Genomic DNA, 23,198 nt, shown 5'->3' with positions numbered 1-23,198 from the left:
CTTTAATTATTCATAAATTTGTTTGTAACATATATTGATTAATCTTTATGAATGTAAAATGACAAAATCATTTGTCTATTTCATTGCTTCATCTGTAAAATCACGGAGTGTAAATGTTGTGGGGAGGTCCGTGGAACAGCCTGACTTGGCTATAAGAGGGATATTTATCAGCTGTTTCAGGCAATACACACTATTTAGACTGCGTAAGACGACACATCGATATGGTCTAAATAAGTATTAGATTCTACATTGAAATATTTATTTCAACTGTACAGGTTTGACATGTGTTTCTAATCTGATAATTTTTTGATGACGTTCGTATTTATTGGAGAATAATGTCCGCGGCATTTCTTTGATCTCGTCAATAACTGTGGTAGAATAATTATTAATGAAATACAAAAAGCTTTTATCATATTATATCATATATGTATAACATTTGCTGGAAGTTGAAATGTAGTTACATTGGAAGGAGAGAATTGTAATCTTGTTAATTTTTTTTTAATATAGGATATGGATGATGGTGTCAATTTGTATCCATCTGGTGTGATCATTAGTCCCTATTGTCACTGGATGGCAGCAACCCCGGATAGAAAGGTGTACTGCCCATCAAGGAATCCACCATATGGTCTGCTAGAAATCAAGTGCCCAAGCTGTGAAGCCCTGAGTGATGTGAAATGTCTTAAGCGAACAGATGATGCTTTACATTTAAAAAAGAATGACAATTATTATTACTAAGTTCAAATGCAGATGGCTGTAACAGGAGTAGAATGGTGTGACTTTTTCATTTGGCTAGATAATGAATTTCACTTAGAAACTATTTAATTTTGATGAGGAATTTTGGAACATGGCCAAGGACAAGCTTGATATGTTTTATTTTAATTATTTTTTATGATCATTTACTTGTAAAAACAAATTAAAATGAAAAACATGAAAAGTGATCAATTTTTATGTTTTATTAATGGTCTTCTGAACAAGGATAAAATGTTAGCAACTGTCCACAACTGATTAATAGACCCTGCAATAGATAATGGCACTACTAATTGCAAAAGCTTGTACTCTTTAACACGCTTAATATGTCTCTCCACATGTATCCTTAAAGATGCAATTTTCTGGTTTTCTTGAATTTCAGATGAAGTAAATTGTCCATCTGAACACAAAAAATGGGGTGTACTTATTTGAATGCCTCTATCTTGTAGTATTTTGTTCAATACAAAACCTTTGTTGGCCATTACTTCATCACCACATTCTAAAAGATCTATAAGTCCACAGGATTTAGTGATTTAAACATCAGACATACAGCCTGTATATAAAGACGAAATAAATGTAATTGCACCATGGGGGGCTATTCCAACAAGGCCTTTCCAGGTGTTGTGAATTTTATAACTTGAAAAAGTTTTTGAAGCTAAAGCAAGAGATGATGGCTTTTCAGTAAAAATCTCCATACAATCTATTATAATTCGAGTTCTTGGGTAAAGGACTTGAAAATCTTTTCCTTCTGCACAATTTGCTCTCGGGTGGGCCATATGTTTATACTTCCTAAAATGAAATATAAGTAAGAAGAAGGTATGGTTTTAGCTTTATTGTGCCCTAAAAATTTAATATTTTCAAAAAGTTTTGAAACTGGCTTAAATATTAGTTGAGTATATGACTGTAATAAATCAGGAAAGAATATAGCATGATGGAGTACCATTCTGGATATATGACGTCATTAATTTGATGCATTTCTCTATTTTAAACAGAAAAAGCCTCAAAATGGCCCATTTCAAGGGTTATTTTCCTTAAGAAAATAGTGTCCACAGCCGTCGCCCACGTTAATTTTTAGATATATTGTGTAAAATTCTTTGAAAAATCACATATCTCAAAATCTTTGTGGGCGATGCCTGTGGACAATATTATCTGAAAGAAAATTCCATTGAAAACTGATGTCTTCTGCAACTTTTTAAGAAAATACGGGAAAATGCACAAATTTATGACGTCACAATTAGCATTTGGAAGGTCATGTGAGAAAAATGATTTGCAAGATCTTTCTGCATGGAATTTCAATAATTCAAAAAGCATGAATTTTAATTTTTTACATCACTTTTATTTTTAAGAAAAACACAGGGCAAGATTTGTATTGAAATCGTACCTTGTTCTTTGTCCATGTTAAGATTTTTCTGCTCACAGTAGATTTGTGAATATTGAATCTGACAGAAAGGTCCTCAGTTAAAAACCCACATCTAAGGCGACAGAGAAACATAAATAGTGCATCTACAAGAATCATTGATTTTGGTCTTCCTCTCAAACTAAGATCATCAGATGTATTGTAATACACAGTTTTCATTTTTTGAGCAGTAGGTTTAATTGCATTGTAAAATGCTATGTAAACAGAGTATGTAGGAAAACCAGTGTAAAATTCAATCATATCATCATCATAAGAAAATCTGTTGACCCCAAATTTTTCCATTAAAAGCATTTCATTCAGTTTATGAATTTCATCATTCTTTTTCTGTATTATTTCCTGAAGTTCTTCCACTTTTAACTTGCATCCTGCATGGTTGTCCATTCTGAAAAATAAAATACACTCTCAATACATAATTTTAAAACTATCCAAAGAAAACTAAATACCACACAAAACAGTTCGTAAAATATTTTGGCAGTTCTACCAGCATACCTTGGCCTTACCATGGCATTGAGCCCAAGGAAGTTTGGTTACACCCAAAATTGTTCAAAAAATTGTTCAATGTATTAATTGAATTTCATTTTACTTAATGTATTTTTACGTACAAAGCAGGTCAGGTATATTAACTATTATTTAGAACTAATGAGTACATTTGCATGTGTAAATTAACTGCATAAAATGGAGATCAATAATTTTATATAAAAGAACCTACACATTGCCATCATGATCACTGACACCGTCACAATGTTGACTATGGGTATCTGTGGAGTCTGTTTCATGATTCTCTGGTTCTGTTTTCTCAAGCTGGTCAACTAGATTACTTGGAAGTTCTCTGAGAATTTTCCTACTTTGAGGTAAGTGGTGACGTTCTCTAGGAGGTTTTCTGGGAGGTGCATTCTGGGTCCACGGAAATACAGATGGGACGGCATCAGCTTTCAGACACTTTCTTACTAAAGTGGATCTATAGTTCGATTCATTAAAATGCCTCGAACAAACAACAGTGTTATTTCCTATCTGAAAAATAAATTGCAAATTTACAGCTAATTAAAAAAAAAAATCTTCACATGATGTCAGAAAATGTTCAGATGTTACGCACAGGTCACGTAATGAATAGCGAGGAAATTCGAAACACATTGATGTGCGTCCATAATCTGATAATTAAGCATTAGATATGCAGTATCTAACCTGCACATTAACTGCCAAGGATGCATTGTTCATGAAAATTATGAAGGCATACAATTTTAATCGATCTCTTATTAAGCTTGTTAAGTATGTGTACGTAGGTCAGTATAATTTTGCCTACCTTGAACTGGGGTCCTTCGTCGCGTCGTATAGCAACGAGCCATTTCTTCCGCATCTCTAGCTTCTTAGGAATATGATGAAAACTGAGATCATGGTGAATTCTAGCATTCCCATTACATAAAGGCACGCAACAATATTCGTCTCGTTTAGAAATTGTTAATTCACATGTTGGAGTGTTTTCGTTTGACTCCATGTTGATGCTGACGCTGACCTAGCTTAGCCTCGTTTTCAATAGCTTGACCTCAGGTCAATGAATATATGAATAATTTTCGAGAACAGTCTATATGTTTATCTTTCTTTAACTATGAATAAATCAAACGTCTGCAAGTTATAAATAAGTGTAGACTTTATAAATTTTCTAAAGGTAAAGAGACTGAGTATGCATTGAAAATAAACATCCATTGGTTAATCTGATAAAGATATTCGACAAGTGTTGACCTGACCAGCTTCATTCCTGCTGATTTGCTGGACATGAATGATGCATTCGAGAATGGCCAAATGTTATGTAACCTGTAATGTATAATGTGATAATAATGACATCAGCTCCAATGCACTGGCTTGTTGTTTCGGTGTTTAGCATGTTCGCATTACTCCCCATGCTCTCCAATTGATAGTAAAGATAGTATGAAGTTTCCAAGATCGAGTTATCAAAAGAATTCTATTGAACGGCTTGACCAACAAGCCTTGGCTAAATCTAATACTGTCTGACGCCATGACGTCAGACAATTAAGAGACATTTATTTTGAATATGCCCCTGAAGAAATTGACATCAATGCATACACACAAAAAAAATACAAACAAAAACAAAAACCTTCGTTCTTTTGTAATGTGTACTTCAACAAAGTCTCAAGAGAACATAACCTCATTAAATATATAGGAACAAAATCACCAACCTTCCATTATAACTGGGTTTTCAATCACAAAAATGGGAAAAAAAACCCATAGAGTTCCTTATGACTAAGCGCAAACTGCCTAGAAAAATTGGTCTTTATTTCAGTTAGTTCTATATGAATTATTAACAGTTAAATTTATGCATGAACTTTTATTCATGTCCATTTGCACTAAATTATTTTGAAATCAGTTTTTTTTAATTTCTAATAATGATACAAATAAATACTATGCTTTCAACAATTGTCCATTTCAAAATTGAATATATTACAGAATGTTCTACTTCATGGATACAGTGTTTCAATCCCTTATTTCTACAAAAATATCCTACTGTGTATTTATTTGATCATACAAACATCTCATAATTTTATTAATCTCAATTTACACGAAATTATTTTTGAAACAAGCTAATTCAGAGAATTTGTGCCCCCTGCTTAGGGAATAAAGAAGAGCATGCACAGTTCTGGGGTGGGGTGGGGTCGGACCCCCCCCCCCCCCCCTGGATTTGTAGAATTATAAAATGTATACATGTATATTGAAGCAAATAAAAAATGCCAATATGGATATAAAGATCGAATTGCTTATTCTTTATTATGTGTATAGAGCATTCTTTATAATATATAGAATATTTATCACACTGTAATGATGATTTTATGAGTTTGTACACGCCAGACGAGATAACTTTCTCATTTCACATGTTGAATAGTATCATTTAGTACATCCAATAAAAACATTTTAAAAAATTGGATTGTCCGGGATTTGAACCCGAGCCTCTCGCTTGCTAAGCAAGCATCATACCCCTAGACCATGGAGGCACTTGATTATACAGCAAATTATTTCAAAATGGTAGTGTCAAAAGTCAGTAATGATAATGTTGTAAGAGTTATGCTTCCTTGACTATGTAACAAGAAGTTGATCTACTCAATTCCATAATATGACTTAACTCATATTGAGTTAAGTCTGATTAAATGCAAACATTAGGTCACATATAATGTTTATATTCACGTTCGATATTGTCAAAATTTTACACATTACATATTGTCTAATTTAGCCTTTACTAAACAGTTCTAATAGATGTAATTAGAATATAAAGTCGGCCGACAACCTGTATTATACGTAATAACTCTCCACATGCCCCTGTGCTAAAAATAGTGCCAAAACGACTTTTAATATACAATAAATAAAAAACAAGATGTGTTTGTGAAACACTGATGCCCCCGTTTGGCAGCTTATGGCGAAGGCTAAAGTTTCTCAAATGCAAGTCAAAATCCAGGCCAAAAGATAAAAAATGTTTAATTTGAAAGCCCTAGCTGCAACTGTTCAAAAGTTATGGCGAAGGTTAAAGTTTTTTAAAAGTAAGTAAAACATCAAGGTCAAGGTCAAAGTTGTTGGTATCCGAAGGAAGGTCTTGTCACAAGGATTACATATGTAAAGTATGAAAGCCCTAGCACCATCCATTCAAAAGTTATGGCCAAGGATAAAGTTTTTCAAAAGTAGGTCAAACTCCTATGTCAAGGTCAAAGTGGTTGGTATCCGAAGGAAGTTGATGTCACAAAAATTACATATGTGAAGTATGAAAGCCCTAGTATCAACCATTCAAAGGTTATGGCCAAGGTTAAAGTTTTTCAAACGTAGGTCAAACTCCTAGGTCAAGGTCAGAAGGTCAAAGTGGTTGGTATCCAAACGAAGGCCTTGTCACAAGGATTACATATGTGAAGTATGAAAGCCTTAGCTCTAACCGTCAAAAGTTATGGCCAAGGTTAAAGTTTTTCAAAAGTAGGTCAAACTCCTAGGTCAAGGTCAAAGGGTCAAAGAGGTTGATATCCAGAGGAAGGTCTTGTCACAAGAAATACACATGTGAAGTTTGAAACCCCAAGCACCAACTGTTCAGAAGTTATGGCAAAGATTAAAGTCTCATAAAATTTTGCAAAAGTGGGTCAAACTCCAAGGTCAAAAGGTCAAATATGATGGTACCCAAAGAAAGGTCTTGTCACAAGAAATACACATGTGAAATATGAAAGTTATGGGCAAGGTTAAAGTTGACAACAGATAAACAAACAGATAAACAGACAGACAGGACAAAAACAATATACCCCCGGGATCTTTCGATCCCGGGGCATAAAAAAAAACAGGGCGGGACACTTTGAGAGGAGCGAGAGGTGCCATAGGGAGTTATGGTATAAAATTTCTTTGAAAAGGTCAAAGGCTTTTTGAGATATCGCTCGGAAACGAAAGTGTTACACACAGACGGAATTTGTGAATTTACGACCTTCAACTTTGACCTTTTGACCTCAAAATCAATAGGGGTCTTCCTTAGGCCACAGGGAGTTGTTGTGTAAAATTTCATTGTAAAAGCCCAAAGGATTCTCGAGATATCGCGCGGAAACGAAAGTGTTAAAAAACAGAATTTATGACCTTTGACCTTAAAATCAATAGGGATCTTCTTAAGGCCATAGGGAGCTGCTGTGCAAAATTTCATTGCGAAAGCTCAAAGGGTTCTCGAGATATTGCGCGGAAACGAAAGCGTTACAGACAGATATACAGACGGACGGACAGACAGACCCAAATTAATATCCCCCACTTTCAGTGAAAGCGGGGGATAATAAATACTATGCTTTCAATATTTTGTCCATTTAAAAATTGCATATATTACAGAATGTCCAGTATCATGGATGAAGTGTTACAAGACATTATTTCTACAACTACAACAACAACAAAAGAGAAAAAAAAACCTACTGTATATTATTCCATATTTTGACATACAAGATATGTTAAGTAAAAAAAATATTATTGAATTTTGCAACACGGATAAAATGCTTATTTGCAAATCCATTGGAATCACTAACAATGGCGTCGTTTTTTATACAGGGAAATAAAGTGTGAAAATACAAGAACGTAGACATTTCCATAGCTTTTTACTTTTTATGTTCAAACCCGGTAACAACTGTGGTATTCTAATTGAAACTCCTTATACTCAGCCCATATATATCTTGCGCCAGCAAGAAAATGTTTTACAATTTTAAGCTTGTCATGTTTGACAAAGTATATCAATTCTTTTTTTATGGAGGACGTTATTTAAAATTTAAAATGTACCAATTTTATTTCCATACTAGATTAACACTGTACCACAAGGTTAACAAGTACATTTCCTAAATGACACTAACTGACTTTGTATTTTATGGAAGAAGAGCAACTAGGTTAAGGACGTCCATGAATAACTATATGAAATATAAGCACTAAAATCTATTCAAATTTAGACAAATGATACAAACTCATCCCATAATAGCAATCATAAAACATAAACATCATTATGTTACCATCGACCTCTCATACATTTATGACATGAATCTAGTCGCTGCATCAGCTGAGTATCACGTGATAGGATAAAAATAGATCATCTTGACATGACTGTATTGATCGCGAACGTTCAACGATATACTGATCATATTGTAAACTGTTGTTCATATAACTTGAAAGAAAATGAGTTTCTTAATCTGAAAAGTGCTGGGAGCAAATATAACACATCCAGTAACATACCGAATTTTTGCATTGAATAGTCAAGTGTAATGGACAATCTGTATATTTTATTCTGAATTCCAATTTTGTCCGTAAGTTTCGATTTCTGTGCATTCCAATTTTATCAGAATGAAACGTTAATCAAATGTTGAGAAATGCACGAGCGCCATATTTAGATCAATGAGTGCAGTAGTTTGTTGTGTTCTAGCTGAAAGTACCAGACATACATCACGGTAATTATATATTAATTATTTATTACATACTGTCTGCTATATGCATTTACTTGTTACATTGAATTTGAGTAGGAATTTGTCATATTACCACTGTTTACAAAGTTTAATATAAGGAGCACTTTTTGTGTCATGATTTATATTGATAAAAGGTTACATTATATGTATATTCTGTATTGAGTACAAGTATTTATTATATTTACATTTCATTTGTAGTCAATCTATGTCAGAAACAGGGACTTAGTCATAATATGTCAGAGACAAGGACTTTGTTATACAATGCCAGAATGTGTCCATGTTAATAAAGACATTGAATTGAACCTGTGTCGTGGGTACAAGAGAACACTACAACATTGACGTGATTCCATGAACGATCCAGGTTATGAGCATAATGCCCGTTACAGAAGAAACAGGATCGGGAACACGAAACAGAAAATTAACAGACAAAGGAAAGGTATATAAACATGAACAATACAATAAAACATTTAGAACACTGAAGATAACAAGTGGTGTGATAAGACAGATTATTTCTGATAATGAATCTCCAGAAACAGTAAGAAGAAAGTATGCTGCATGGCTTGAGGATTATGAGCGTTTTCTTGTTATATTTGATGAACTTGTCTCTCAATTAACTGACAAGGAGGAGAGAGAAGAATTGCTTAAGACTCATTATGATTACGATGTGTTTCTCATGAACTTTAAGAAAGAAATAGAGGAGTTCTTTTCCTACCACCAGAGTGTAAAGGAGGAATCACAAGTAGAAGCAACAAAAGAAACTGTCAGAAGCTTGAAGTCCAAGTCTCGCACATCTATAGCTACAAGTATATCATCCAAACGCCTTGAAGAAGAACAAAGAGTAGCTGAGTTAGAAGCTCGCAAAGCAGCACTTTCCCATAAGAAGGAGTTAGAGATAGCGAAAGTCAAAGTAAAACTTGAAGAAGAAGAGTTGGACTTGAATACAAATATTGCTATTGCGAATGCTAAAACAGAAGTCCTTCAGAAATATGAAAGGTGTAGTGATGCTGATTTGCATGATGATGTTTCTAACATTGATATAGTGAATCCTAGAACATTAGCACCAAAACCAACGCCAAGAACGCCTTTGTTTCCGAGTGAGTTTGCATCAGTACCGTCCTTGTTTGAGAGGCCTCTGAATCCGAACGCAGAGACATTCATACCCAAACGTGAAGAAATTCCACCACTTGACCTTCATTGCCTTGATGAAACAAAACCACAGACCTCTGAATCTGATGTTATGCAGTGTGTTGTACAATACCTCCGGAAACCTGTACCAGAGATAAAGAAATTTGGAGGCAATCCGTTAGAATTTAGACGTTTTGTCAGACAGTTTAATACCAAAGTAGTGATGAATACTAAAGACAATGATGAACGAATGAATTATCTTGAGCAAATGACTTTTGGGGAAGCATACAGAGTAGTGTCTGGATTTAGTCATATGTCAGGAGACAGAGCCTACAAAGCAGCTATGAATCAGCTTGAAGAGCGGTACGGAGACAGTGAGGTAATTGCAACAGCATTCATAAAGAAGGCATTAGACTGGCCAGCAGTGAAGGATGCAAAGATGCTAGATGAGTTCTCATTGTTCCTTGTGGAGTGTCAGAACGCAGCTGAAAGCATCGATAGTGTTTCTGTCTTAGATTATTCAGACAACATAAAGAGACTTATGACAAAACTTCCTGTGTATATGCATGATAGGTGGAGAAATGTTGTACTGAAAACTAAAGAAGCCAAGAAGACAGTGAAGTTTAAAGATTTTGTAGTTTTGTGAAAACAGAAGCTAAGAAATCGAATGATCCTACGTATGGTAATGCATCTATTGGTGGAAATTCCAGAAATCAAGATCGTAACTAGAAGAGAGCTGTTGCGTCTACTGATGTTACAAGTGAAGTACAAGACTTTAACGTACGAGAACAGAAATGTGAATTCTGTGAAAGTAGTACCCGTGCACTGAATGACTGCAAGAAGTTTGTAACCAAAGGACTTCAAGACAGATACAACTTCCTGCGAAATAATGGACAGTGTTATGGATGTCTTAGGAAAGGCCACATAACTAAAAAGTGCAAAGCAAGACTTAAGTGTTCCATATGCAGCAGGCGTCACCCTACGATACTACATGATCCTGCGAAATGCGTAGCAAAACGTACAGATGAAGACAAAGAAAACATTAATCCTATGTCAACAGATATCAAAACTACATGCAAGTTCTCCAAACCTCACATCAGTGCCTTTAGTGATAAAGGGGCCGGAGAAACAACCTGTGCTATGGCAATAATTCCAGTGAGAGTTAAACTGAAAAATAAACCGTATAGCATAGAAACTTATGCATTCTTTGACTCTGGCAGCAGTGTGTCATTTTGCACAGAAAACATAATGCATCGACTTGGAGCAAATGGCAAGAAGAAACAAATCACCATAAAGACAATGGGGAATTCTCAGAGATTGAACACATATGTTATCAGTGGTTTGCAAGTGTGTGGACTTTCAATGGAACATGTGATTGATCTACCGAATGTGTATACAAAGGAACATATGCCTGTATCAAAAGAACACATTCCAACGCAGCAAGAGTTAAAACAGTGGCCACATCTGTCAACAATTCAAACATCAGAAAAAGATGCAGAAATTGGAATTATGATTGGAAATAACATACCAGATGCTTACTCTCCATTGGAAGTAATTGCTGGGCCAAGTGGTTCTCCCCACGCAACAAGGACACGACTAGGATGGATAGTATGGAATGTCATAAGAGAAAATGCATCAGATACATTTGACATAAACAGAGTAGCTATAGAAGATGCTCAGGAAAGAGACAGAAACTTAGAAAAGATGGTGAAAGATTCCATAAACTATGACTTTCCAGAACGTCTTGTGGATGATGTAAAAGAAAACTCTTTAGAAGATAAGAGCTTCTTAACTCAAGTTTCAGAATCTATTCACATTCAGGATGGTCATTACTCAATTGGACTTCCGTTTAAGGATCCCTTTATTCAGTTACCCAACAATATCATGCAAGGATTTCAGAGACTTGGGAGTCTAAAGAAGAAACTGATAAAGGATCCAAAGATTAGAAATGACTATGTGACTTTTATGAACAAGCTGTTTGAGAAGGGATATGCAGAACCTGTTCCTCAAAGTCAGCTACAAAGAGAGGATGGCAGAGTATGGTACCTACCGCACCATGGAGTTTACAACAATAAAAAACCAGGGAAGATTAGAGTTGTGTTTGACTGCTCTGCAGTGTATATGGGGATTTCACTAAACAGCCAGTTACTTCAAGGACCTGACCTAACAAATAGTTTACTTGGTGTACTTTTAAGATTTCGTCAGGAGAAAATTGCTATACAAGGAGATATTGAGGCTATGTTTCACCAAGTATTAATCCCCGAACAAGATCGAGACTGTCTAAGATTTCTGTGGTGGAAGGATGGCAATCTAGATGCCAACCCTGAACAATACAGAATGAAAGTTCACATCTTTGGAGCCACTTCCTCTCCAACTTGCTGTAACTATGCACTACAACAGACAGCTAAAGAATATGGTTCCGACTTTGATCCTACAGTGGTGACCACAGTATTCAAGAATATGTATGTAGGTGACTGTTTGGCTTCGGTTGACACAGAGAAGAAAGCGGCCTTACTCATTAAAGATCTGTCTACACTTTGTAGCAAAGGTGGTTTTCATCTGACAAAATGGATTAGTAACTCAAAACAAGTCTTAAAATCTGTTCCAGAAGATGATCGAGCTAAAGATGTGCAGGAATGGAACCTTGAAGGTGAAAGTGAAACACTTGTAGAACGTGCACTAGGTGTGTACTGGCTTGTTAACAGTGACCATTTAGGATTTCTGATAAACATTAAAAATCAGCCAACAACCAGAAGAGGAATTCTATCAATAGTGAGCTCAATATTTGATCCTCTTGGTATCGTGTCACCTTTCGTGATGACAGCAAAGACACTTCTTCAAAAAATGTGCAAAAATTCAATTGGATGGGATGAAGAGATTAAAGGAAGTCAGCTTAAGGACTGGAAAAATTGGCTGACACAAGCAAAAGAACTTGAAAATGTAACACTTGAAAGATGCTACAAGCCACAAGACTTCGGGAGGACGACATGTCAGGAGTTGCACTGTTTTGCAGATGCAAGTGAAGTTGGAATAGGAGTTGTTATATATCTACGACTCATCAGTGAGACTGGACAAATCCACTGTTCCTTTGTTCTTGGAAAGTCAAGAGTGGCACCGTTAAAAACAGTGACGATACCGAGGCTTGAGTTGACGGCATCAACTTTAGCAGTGAAATTATGCAAGATAGTTACAAAACAGTTGGATAACCAAGTTGATCAAGTTTACTTCTGGACAGATAGCATGTCAGTTCTTCGTTACATAAATAACACAAAAACTCGTTTTCAAACATTTGTTGCCAATAGGCTTGCCATAATTCATGCAGCAACTACAGTCAACCAGTGGCACTATGTCAACTCTAAAGATAATCCAGCAGACTGTGCGTCAAGGGGAATACCAGTAGTAAATAGATTTCTTGAATCAGCAGCATGGTTCAGTGGTCCTGAGTGGTTATGGAAACCAGATGTTTCATGGCCGTCTACTGAAATCATTAGTGATTCGTCAGAAATTGACAGTGCTGAAATAAAAGACAGCGGCAACACAGCAGTTAAAACAGAAACAGTGGAAGGAATGGAAAGATTACTCCAGCACTTCTCTTCCTGGAAAAAGCTGAAAACAGTGACTGGATGGCTACTCTTAGCACGAGAAAACCTCAAAGGAATAATGGAGAGGAAAAGAGAATGGAGATCAAGAATGACATCGGAGGGATTGACAGAAGAGAAAATACAAGAATTAGAAAAGAAGGAAAAGCATAACAGATTGAAAAATGATACACAAAGACCTTCATTAAATGTAGACATTCTTGACAGAGCAGAAACAGACATTTTGAAGTATGTGCAGATGAAGCATTTTGCCCAAGAATTTAAAGACTTGAATTCAAGTGAAAATGGAGTTGTTAAAAGGTTATCAAGATTAGCCAAGTTAGACCCAATTGTTCACAATGGAGTTCTACGTGTAGGCGGTAGACTTAAGAAACTGGATACAACTCTTAACAATAAACATCAAATTATTATTCCCAAAGAGTCTGTATTAGCCAGTTGATAGCAGAGGAAGCACATAAATCTGTCGGACACTTGGGAAAAAATTCAACGCTGGCACTTATTCGTGAGAAATATTGGATTCTTGGTGTGTCATCAATTTTGAAGTCCATCATTTCCAGATGTGTTATATGCAGAAGATATCAGGCACCTACTTTGAAACAGAAAATGGCAGACCTTCCCAGCGAGAGACTGAAACCTGATGACCCCCCTTTTACTCGAGTGGGAATGGATTATTTTGGTCCATTTGAGCTTAAAAGAGGAAGAAGCATAGTAAAACGGTACGGTGTCATATTTACTTGTCTGTCTTCCTGAGCAGTACATTTAGAGGTTGCCTTTTCCTTGAATACAGACTCCTGTATTGACGCTATTCGAAGGCTTATTGCACGACGAGGAAAACCAACTTATATAATGTCTGATAATGGAACAAATCTGGTAGGTGCTGAACGTGAGCTAAGAACAGCACTTCATTCCTGGAATACGAACAGCATTTCCAGTCAATTATTACAGCCAGGAATTGAATGGAGCTTTAATCCACCGGCTGCGTCTCACTTTGGAGGAGTATGGGAACGCCTCATCAGGATAGTCAGGAAAATCATGTATTCTGTTCTACATGAACAAACAATTCATTTGGATGATGAGGGACTGTTAACCTTGTTTTGTGAAATTGAAGCTATTATGAATGGACGACCCCTTACAGAAGCTTCAGATGATCCGAATGACCTTTGTGCACTTACACCAAATCATATACTACTCATGAGATCAGGAGAAAGCTTTCCCCCTGGAATTTTCCATACGTTTGACAACTACGCAAAACGTCGATGGAAGCAGATTCAGTATTTGGCTGATGTTTTCTGGACACGTTGGATCAGAGAGTATGTACCCCTTCTCCAACAGAGACAGAAGTGGCTGAAGCAGGAAAGAAACTTACAAAAGGGTGATTTAGTTCTCATCGTGGAAAACACTCCAAGAAACGCATGGAATCTTGGTAGAGTGCTCGAAGTGATTAAGGACAACTATGATGTTGTGCGTGTTGCAAGGATAAAGACAGTGTCTTCCATTATTACGCGGCCAGTGACAAAACTTTGTCTTCTTTTGGAAACAGATTGTGAAAAAGAGAAAACAAATCGGTGAACCTTTGTGCAATGAAACGTTTAATGAATTAACTCATTTTGATACATTGTTTTGTCCATTTTTGATAAATATGTTTTTGTAAAAACACATTTAGGGGCCGGTGTAATGGACAATCTGTATATTTTATTCTGAATTCCAATTTTGTCCGTAAGTTTCGATTTCTGTGCATTCCAATTTTATCAGAATGAAACGTTTATCAAATGTTGAGAAATGCACGAGCGCCATATTTAGATCAATGAGTGCAGTAGTTTGTTGTGTTCTAGCTGAAAGTACCAGACATACATCACGGTAATTATATATTAATTATTTATTACATACTGTTTGCTATATGCATTTACTTGTTACATTGAATTTGAGTAGGAATTTGTCATATTACCACTGTTTACAAAGTTTAATATAAGGAGCACTTTTTGTGTCATGATTTATATTGATAAAAGGTTACATTATATGTATATTCTGTATTAAGTACAAGTATTTATTATATTTACATTTCATTTGTAGTCAATCTATGTCAGAAACAGAGACTTAGTCATAATATGTCAGAGACAAGGACTTTGTTATACAATGCCAGAATGTGTCCATGTTAATAAAGACATTGAATTGAACCTGTGTCGTTGGTACAAGAGAACACTACAGTCAAGTTTTAGTAATTTTACGCATACCAACTTCCATTTGAGTGAAGAAACAGTATTTGTTTTCAAGACACAACTTGCTCCCAGCACTTTTCACACACAGTGATGTTCAAATAAAATACAGTGTATTAAAGGAAAACTCAATCCTCAAAAATGGCAGGACATCGTTGAACTTTTATGTTTTTTCGATGTTTTTTCATGTTTATTTTCATGCTAATGAGCTGAAATTAAAACGCACTGACGATCAGGATCAAGGGCAGATAATCATTTCTAAATATTGGAAGGCGCGGTAAATTTGAAAACACTAAACAAACATTTATAGCGTATATCCTTGGATATTCTTACTTGTTTATCAAATAAACATTTTTAAGATTGTTAATATGTTTTTATTATACCCCCGCTCCGAAGGAGAGGGGGGCATACTGTTTTACCCTTGTGTGTCTGTCTGTGTGTCTGTCTGTCCGTAACAAATTTTTCGTCGCAGTTTTCTCAGCAACTACTCATTGCAGGTGCTTGAAATTTTAATACACTCTTTGTTTAGGCATGCCATATGGTGGGATTTATTTTTGTACGAATTCGTGATCAACTTCCTGTTTATCCGTGCGTCAGTCCGTACCATACATAAATTTTCGTCACAGTTTTCTCAGCTACTACTCATCGCAGATGCTTGAAATTTTAACACACTCTTTGTTTAGGCATGCCATATGGTGGGATTTATTTTTGTATGAATCCGATGTCAACTTCCAGTTTATCCATGCTTATAGTGTATTTTCACAATACACATCAGAGCGGGGGTATTAGTAGTAAGCATTGGCTCACAGACTTCTTGTTATTTTTTATTCAATTTCATGGGTTTCAACATCATGGAGTGTAAATACTATTACATCAAACATGCACCACAGGCCTTATGGAAAACGAATTTGCTGTGCAAATGCTACAGCACAACCAAGATTTTGTCCAGTAATATCTATGTATGTTAATAATACATACATACATATATATATATATATATATATATATATATATATATATATTATGTGCATATTTTCAACACTTGAAGAAGGATCCATGCCCCTTTTTCCCCCGATATAGTTTTTGTGTGCCACTGCTTAGACTTGGGCATAGTAGCATTCAACAGACTGGTATGCAACAATCAGACCTTTGAATAATTCAATAAAATTCAGACATATAAAAAACATATAAAAAATATTTCAGCATGTTTTATTTTTAATTAAGAAATTAATTACATGTACATATATACTGTGTCCTGAAAAAAAAATCTCAAAACAAAAGACATTTAAACATGTGAAATATAAAATAAACATTAAACAATATTAAAGGTGTTTCAAACTATGTAAAATATTCAATAATAAAACTTTCAATCAATTTTAAAGTCAAGAACAAGCTACAAATTTATTAAATAAAAATGATGAAAAAATAAAACTGCTGCCAAAATAAAAAATAAAAAATAATAATCATGAACTGATGAATTAAAAAATTATCTTTTTTTTCGTTTTTAATTTTTTTTAAAAACTAGAAATATGTCCATAGGACATGAATGCCCCGCCGAGGGTATATTAGTAATGCAACATTTTAACACAAATGAGAAAAGTGAGGTCAAGGTCAAAGGAAAGGTCAAGGTGAAAAAATATTGATGCAGTTGAATAGCTTACATCAGTATGTATCAGCATATGAAGTTTGACACAAATTTAAGAAAAGTGAGGTCAAGGTCAAATGAAAGGTCAAGGTAAAAAAAAATTGTTTATGCAGTTGGAAGGTTACATCGGTATGTATTAGCATATGAAGTTTGATAAAAATATTATGAATGGTTTTAAAACTAAGCTAAACACTAATTAAAGAAAAGTGAGGTCAAGGTCAAAGGAAATGTCAAAGTCAAAAAATATTGTTGCAGTTGAATAGCTCTCATCAGTATATATCAGCATATAAAGTTTGACACTAATTTAAGAAAAGTGAGGTCAAGGTCAAAGGAAAGGTCAAGGTCAACAAATATTGATGCAAATGAATAACTTAAATCAGTATGTATCAACATATGAAGTTTGATTACACTATCTTGAATGGTATCTTTAAAACTGAGCTAAACAATTTAACTGAGGTCAAGGTCAAAGGAAAGGTCAAGGTCAAAAAATGTTGATGCAGTTGCATACCTCTCATCAATATTTATCAGCATATGAAGTTTGATAAAAATATCTTGGATAGTTTCTTTGAAACTGAGCTTTGAACAGAGCTAAACGCAAAGTGTGACGGAAGGACAGAAGGACGGCAGACGGACATGACAAACACTATATGCCCCGGCCATATTCATGGTTGGGCATAAAAATTTCATGTTATATTTTTTTAATAAACTATTTATTTAGAGATTATTAAAGATAATTTTATAATATGGCTGACAACAACATTGACCTTGAATAACAACAAGCAGTATTCGTAAAAAATAATAGTCTGTGAGTATAAGAAATTGATTTAGTAGCAGCCATTTCAATTAAGGAACAAGCCTCAACATTTTGTTAATAGCAACCAACAGAATTTTTTAATTCAATCAAGAATCAAGCCTCAGTATTCCATTAGTAGTAGTCAACCAATACTCCAACATTAGCAGCCAAACAAAATGTTTTTATGCAAACAAAGATCAAGCCTCAATGTGTAATTAGTAGCAACCAACCAAAATGTTTTAAATCAATCAAGGATCAAGCCTCAAAGTTCAAACATAAGAGACAAACAAAATGTTTCAAAAAACAGAAATCGTGCATCATTGCCCAATTGGACACTTGTTGTTAGATAGCAAAAATGTTTAAAAACAGTCAAGAATAAGACATCAACGTTTGAGTAATATTAGTCATCATGATTTTTTGCAATTTTGCCAAAGTCATCATTGGGCGTAGCAGTAAAGATCCTGAAAGTATTCACTGGTGGTCTTCAAAAGATGCTACACTGCTTGATTCTGATACCAATAAGAAATCGTCAAATGTATCTGCAACATTTAGATTTCATTTCTAAAATAATGTAATGAACAATTACCCAAAAATGCATTTGCCCTACGATAAATTTGTATGTCAATTACCACGAGTTCAAAATTATATCTATCTTAAGTGAGATCTCGCGGGAAGTGACGAGATTATTGTAAACCAACTATTATTCGCGTCAACTTTTATTCGCGATTCCTCAGTTTGAAATCAATCCACGACGATTAATTTTTGCGACCTGAGGAAATATTCTCTACAAATACAAAGCAAAATAAAAATGGTTCGCGGCGATTTATATTCGCGAGTTAAAGTAGGTCGCGAAGCTAGCGAATATTTCTCGCACGCGAATAAAAGTTGGTTTGCAGTAGTAGAACGTTACATTCGTGGTTTGGCTGCCGAAGAGAGCGGTCTGTATCGCGGACTATCCCTTTCTTTCGAGACTTCCACGCCCCTGTTGAAGGTAAGTTTTTAAATTTATTTTATGTGGCAATGGAATAGGTTAAGCCTATAGGATTGCACATTTTAAGCTAAGTTGTTCGGCAGTGGCCGTGTACATGTAATATTGTGTAAATTTTGTGGCAATGGAATAGATTCGGTTTACAGGATTGCACGCTTTTCTAATTTTTTTAACGGCAGTGGCCAATTGATAATTTATGTAATAGAGATTGTGGCAATGGAATAGGTTTTGCCTATAGGATTGCGCAATGTTATTTTTATTGAACGAGAGATTGAGAAAGTGGACACTGGTCAAGTGTTGGGGTGTATTTAGGAATTCTTGTAGAATTTTATGATATTTACAAGTATTTATATGCTGGATATATGGAGTGCTTTGTCTGTAAAATTTGTAAATAATTTTCTGAAGACTCGAGCTTGAGCTTTCGGTGCGGATTGCACGTGCTGTGCCAGAGTTCGGTTCATTGTATAAGGATGACCCGGTCTTAAGCAGTTATTTTAGGAAGGCCTACACATTGGGTATACATTGCTACATTTTGTTAATTATAATTGTGCTCATTTTGCTTATCTACATTAGACATGAGGAGGAATGCAACCTTTTATTAATGTTTTTTTTTTAATTGACTAGAATTCATGCATTTCCTAGAGCACCGTCCCTTGATGTCTTCTGTAGACTGGCAACCATTAATGCACCTTTATCTTGTAATCTATTTACATTTATACACCCACCATGGTAAAATTTGTTTAAATTTCTCGATTATGTACATTTTCTCTATTTTATATGATACTTACATTATTGAATTACTGTTCTACATAAGTTATGAGGAGGAATGCTGTCCAGACAGTTACACTTCTGAGACATGTATTTCCTAGAGCACTGTCCCTTGAAATATTTTGTAGTTTAGGGACTCAATTGTAATGCCATATATGGCTTCCTGGTGTAAGGGAGATAATTGAAATTATTCATCAACTCTGTTTTGCTTAGACTCAACATCTAGTATTTTTATGTTCTGTATTGCTTTATGTTCATGTATTTTTTTTGTCCTCTTGAGTGTTACAAATTATGCTTGTATCTATGTTATGCCCCCAGTGGGACCATGATTGGCAAATAAATTCTATTCTATTCTATTCATAATGTTTTTGTGTTAGATTGCTGTTAGTAGTATGTTTTGTTGTATTACTGTGCTCTAATGTGAGTAAAAAAAACCATGATTAAGAAGTTATCATTTTATATCAATCTACATCTTTAAATTTTAAAGGATGAGTGTACTTAAACCAAAACATTCCCTAGTTGGGAAATCATTGGTACCAGTGATATTGAAATTCAAAGCGCAAGAAGATAGAATTGAGGAGTGCGACCTGAACAGTTTGAAAAAAAGGGCACTCTTTAACCAGATATTGGTATAGTAAATAATTGGTTTTAGTTGTGTATATTGAATTTTGTATTCAGTTGCTTGTAAGGTTATGATTTATATTTATGTAGATATAATCAGGATGAGATGAGATCTGAGTTTGAAAGACTCACAGCAGAGAACCCAAGAGACATTTTGCTCCTGGCAGGGAGGGAAGAGGATTTTGATAGTCTGGTTATCTTGATGCATTTTGCTATTGCACATGCGAATCTGGTGGGGGCACCGAAAGGTCAAAGTCTAGTGCAAACTTCCACTTCTGAAGCTAATCAAACGGTGGCTTCTGTTTATATTTAGTGGAGCTGTGGCCCCATCTAGCTCAACTGCTACTGCCTCTTCTAGCTCATCTGTGGCGGGAACATCTAGTGTTTCTCGGGCATCAGGTAATATTTTAATATGCCTTACTTTGTAAGACTTTATAGAATATGGGAGGTGTATATATTTTGCATATGAGGTATACTGAGAAAACTTAGAATTATACTTTTGTATATCTTTAGGTGACAAGAATATTGAAACCAGATTGAGGGATATAGAGAAGAAGATGGAATCCATAAAAGAAAAATCAGGGGAGGATCAGATAGAGGAGTGTTTAAGACAAGTTCGGATTTTGGCTGGTTGTCCTAATCTTACGCAGGCGCATGTCCTCTTGGCTGCTTTGGAAACACGTGTCGATGTAGCATTTAGAAACTCTCATAAAGATGCTGATTTTTATTCAAAAGCATTTACACAGTGTAAAAAGTATGAAAATTCTAAAGATTTATGTGGGCTTACTATGAAGTTATTTGGTTCAGCCGAGGATAAGAAAATTGCTAATGTTTTAGCTGATTGGCTTAAGGGGAAGAAGTATGAAGGGTCCAGGGTAGCCGAGGCAAAAGAGAATGTTGGGCAAAATAATTACAAAAATTTGGGATATTTGTCAGGAATGCAGGATAATCCTTATCCTTATGTCCCATTGATGGGACAGCCAAAGTTCCCCATTTCACCTTATCCCATGCCATATTCTGGGTACCCTGCCCAGGGTTTTCGGTTCCCTCCTCCTTCAGGTAGAGGTATGGGTGTGCGACCTCGCACGGGAAGATGTTTGTTTTGTAAAGACTTGGGACATTTTATAGCTGATTGTCCAAAAATCAAAAAATAAAATAATTGTTATGGGTACAAAGCCTTCAACTCGGGGGTTTCTAATGCCCTTTGTGATTATTCACATGAGTTGAGGGTTGAGTATCCTCCTCTGTAATTAACTTATTAGCATCCTTTCTTTTATTATGTCACCTGAGTCACTATTAGGTCACCTGAGTCACTCAGTCACTGAGTCACTATTGCTATCTGTTTCGTCCGTCGTTTTCCGTCGTGTGTTAACATTTGAACATTTTCAGCTTCTTCTCAGAAACCGCTGAACCAATTTCAGCCAATTTTGGCATATGGTATCTATGTGTTAAGGGGAACAAAAATTGTGAATTTCACAATGGGCCTGAGGGTCGGGGCTAAAACCACCAAAATTAATGCAATCTTTAATCTTCTTCTTTACTCCTGGACATCAAGCAGTCAAACTGTTGGCATGATTGTAATAAGCATTGAGCCCTCTACCAAAATTGTGAAATTCATTGCCCCATGGTCAGGGGTTCTGGTACTAGGGCGGGGCTATATAGATCATATAGTGAAAGTGCATTATTTCTTTGAAAATCTTCCTCTCTACTCCTGGGTATTATTTAAACAAATTAAATACATAGTTATGATAAGCAAGGATGCCTCTTCCAAATTGTGAATTTCATGCCCCCTGGATCAGGGGTTCTGGTGTTAGGGTGGGGCTCTATTTATTATATAGTGAAAATGCATTAATGCTTTATAAATCTTCTTCTCTGCTTCTGGGTATTATTTAACAGACCTGTTTACCCATATTGTTGTCTCTCAGTATTTTATTTTAGATTTGTCAGTGAGATTTGGCATTTGCCCGTAAGATTCACTTTCCATCGACTTTACATACATTACTAGAGAACAACTAAATTATTGATTACCAAAACATGGTTTAATAACATTACACCTAGCTTTCTTTCGAGGGGTTTCTGTCATTTTTTAAACCACCGGATTTCGGCAACCCGACATCACTGTAGTGTTTGAAATCCTTCTCTTTAATAGCGATTAAAAAGCGTCAAACTAAGACAGACCATAACGAAAACTAACTGCTGAAATCCAAATGACAGATTTCCGTTATTTTCATTTGAGCAAAACGTGAGACGTATTTTGGACTCAAAATCCGTACAAAATACGGCGAAATCGTAAGAGTAAACAGGTCTGATTTAAACAAACTAAGTACATTGTTATGATATGCAAGGATGCCTCTTCCAAAATTGTGAAATTCATGGCCCCTGGGATAGGGGTTCTGGTGCTAGGGTGAGGCTATATAGATCCTATAGTGAAGGTGAATTATTTCTTTTGTTCTATTCTGGTGATCGTGCTAATGATTTGGCATCGTGTTTATCTCAGGAAGTGAAGAAGCTTTCAGATGAGAAGGGTTATTTGTTAAGCCATACTGTTGGGAAAACCCTAGGTAATGGTCATGTAAATGAATTTGTGCTACCTAAGGTTCAAAATCGGGTCATTTGTCCTGTGGAAGGTTTGAGGAAATATATAGAAGGATCAAGGGATACGGGTATTGATTTGAGGACATGCAACATGTTTCGGTCATTAGATTCACCAAGGACTTTAGTTCTAGACAATAATGTAACGACTTCAGCAATGTCTGATGGACTAAGAAAATATCTTATTTCTTTAGATATTTATGAAGGGGAAACGGCACATAGTTTTAGGGCAGGTTGTGGTATTACCCTGATGACAAATAACACAACCTCTTCAGAAGAATTGGTTGGCGAAGTCGACAATCATTTAACAGATATTCTAGGATCATTAGGATAGTGGGGACAGCTGGGATGGCTGACATGTTAGCAAAGGTGTCAGTTCTGAAAGATGGGGACGTTAATGTTATTTATGACAAATTTGGGGACTATTCTAGACTTCCACAAGCTTTCCAGTCTGATTAGAGGGTTGGGAGGAAAGCCATTTATATTGAAATTATGATTATTGGGATCCCAGTGTATTACTGTGTTGTACTTTGCGTTGTATGTACCGATTAATGCTTGTCAATAAAGGATTTGTTAAAACGTTATTTTTTTATTTAGTAGTGGGTTAAGTATTGGGAGAGACTTAGTTGGTTTATAATACATGTATTATACATGTGAACTGTATTGAGTTATATAAAAGGTTTGGTATTTGAAGTACGAGTTTTCCTATTTTACCCAATATTTACTACCCGAGTCACTT

General features: G+C 35.4%; 1 protein-coding gene and 2 pseudogenes across 1 annotated transcript; all 3 read left to right on the top strand.

Moving 5' to 3' along the window:
* Positions 1-8,488: 8,488 nt before the first annotated feature.
* LOC133180412 (uncharacterized) lies at positions 8,489-13,278 on the top strand. Its single transcript, XM_061314942.1, has 2 exons — positions 8,489-9,856; positions 9,970-13,278. The coding sequence occupies exons 1-2, from the start codon at positions 8,489-8,491 to the stop codon at positions 13,276-13,278; spliced, it is 4,677 nt and encodes a 1,558-aa protein (XP_061170926.1).
* Positions 13,279-19,734: 6,456 nt separating this feature from the next.
* LOC133180540 (uncharacterized) lies at positions 19,735-21,021 on the top strand (annotated as a pseudogene).
* Positions 21,022-21,031: 10 nt separating this feature from the next.
* On the top strand, positions 21,032-22,918 carry LOC133180411 (uncharacterized; annotated as a pseudogene).
* The last annotated feature ends 280 nt before the right edge of the window (positions 22,919-23,198 follow it).

The sequence above is a fragment of the Saccostrea echinata genome, unplaced genomic scaffold (genome assembly GCF_033153115.1).
Source record: "Saccostrea echinata isolate AGI-Se365-2 ecotype Australia unplaced genomic scaffold, CSIRO_AGI_Sech_v1 ptg000006l, whole genome shotgun sequence".
NCBI lineage: Eukaryota > Metazoa > Mollusca > Bivalvia > Ostreida > Ostreidae > Saccostrea > Saccostrea echinata.
Note: the sequence above shows the minus strand (reverse complement) of the source record. Positions and strands in the feature narration are given on the sequence as shown.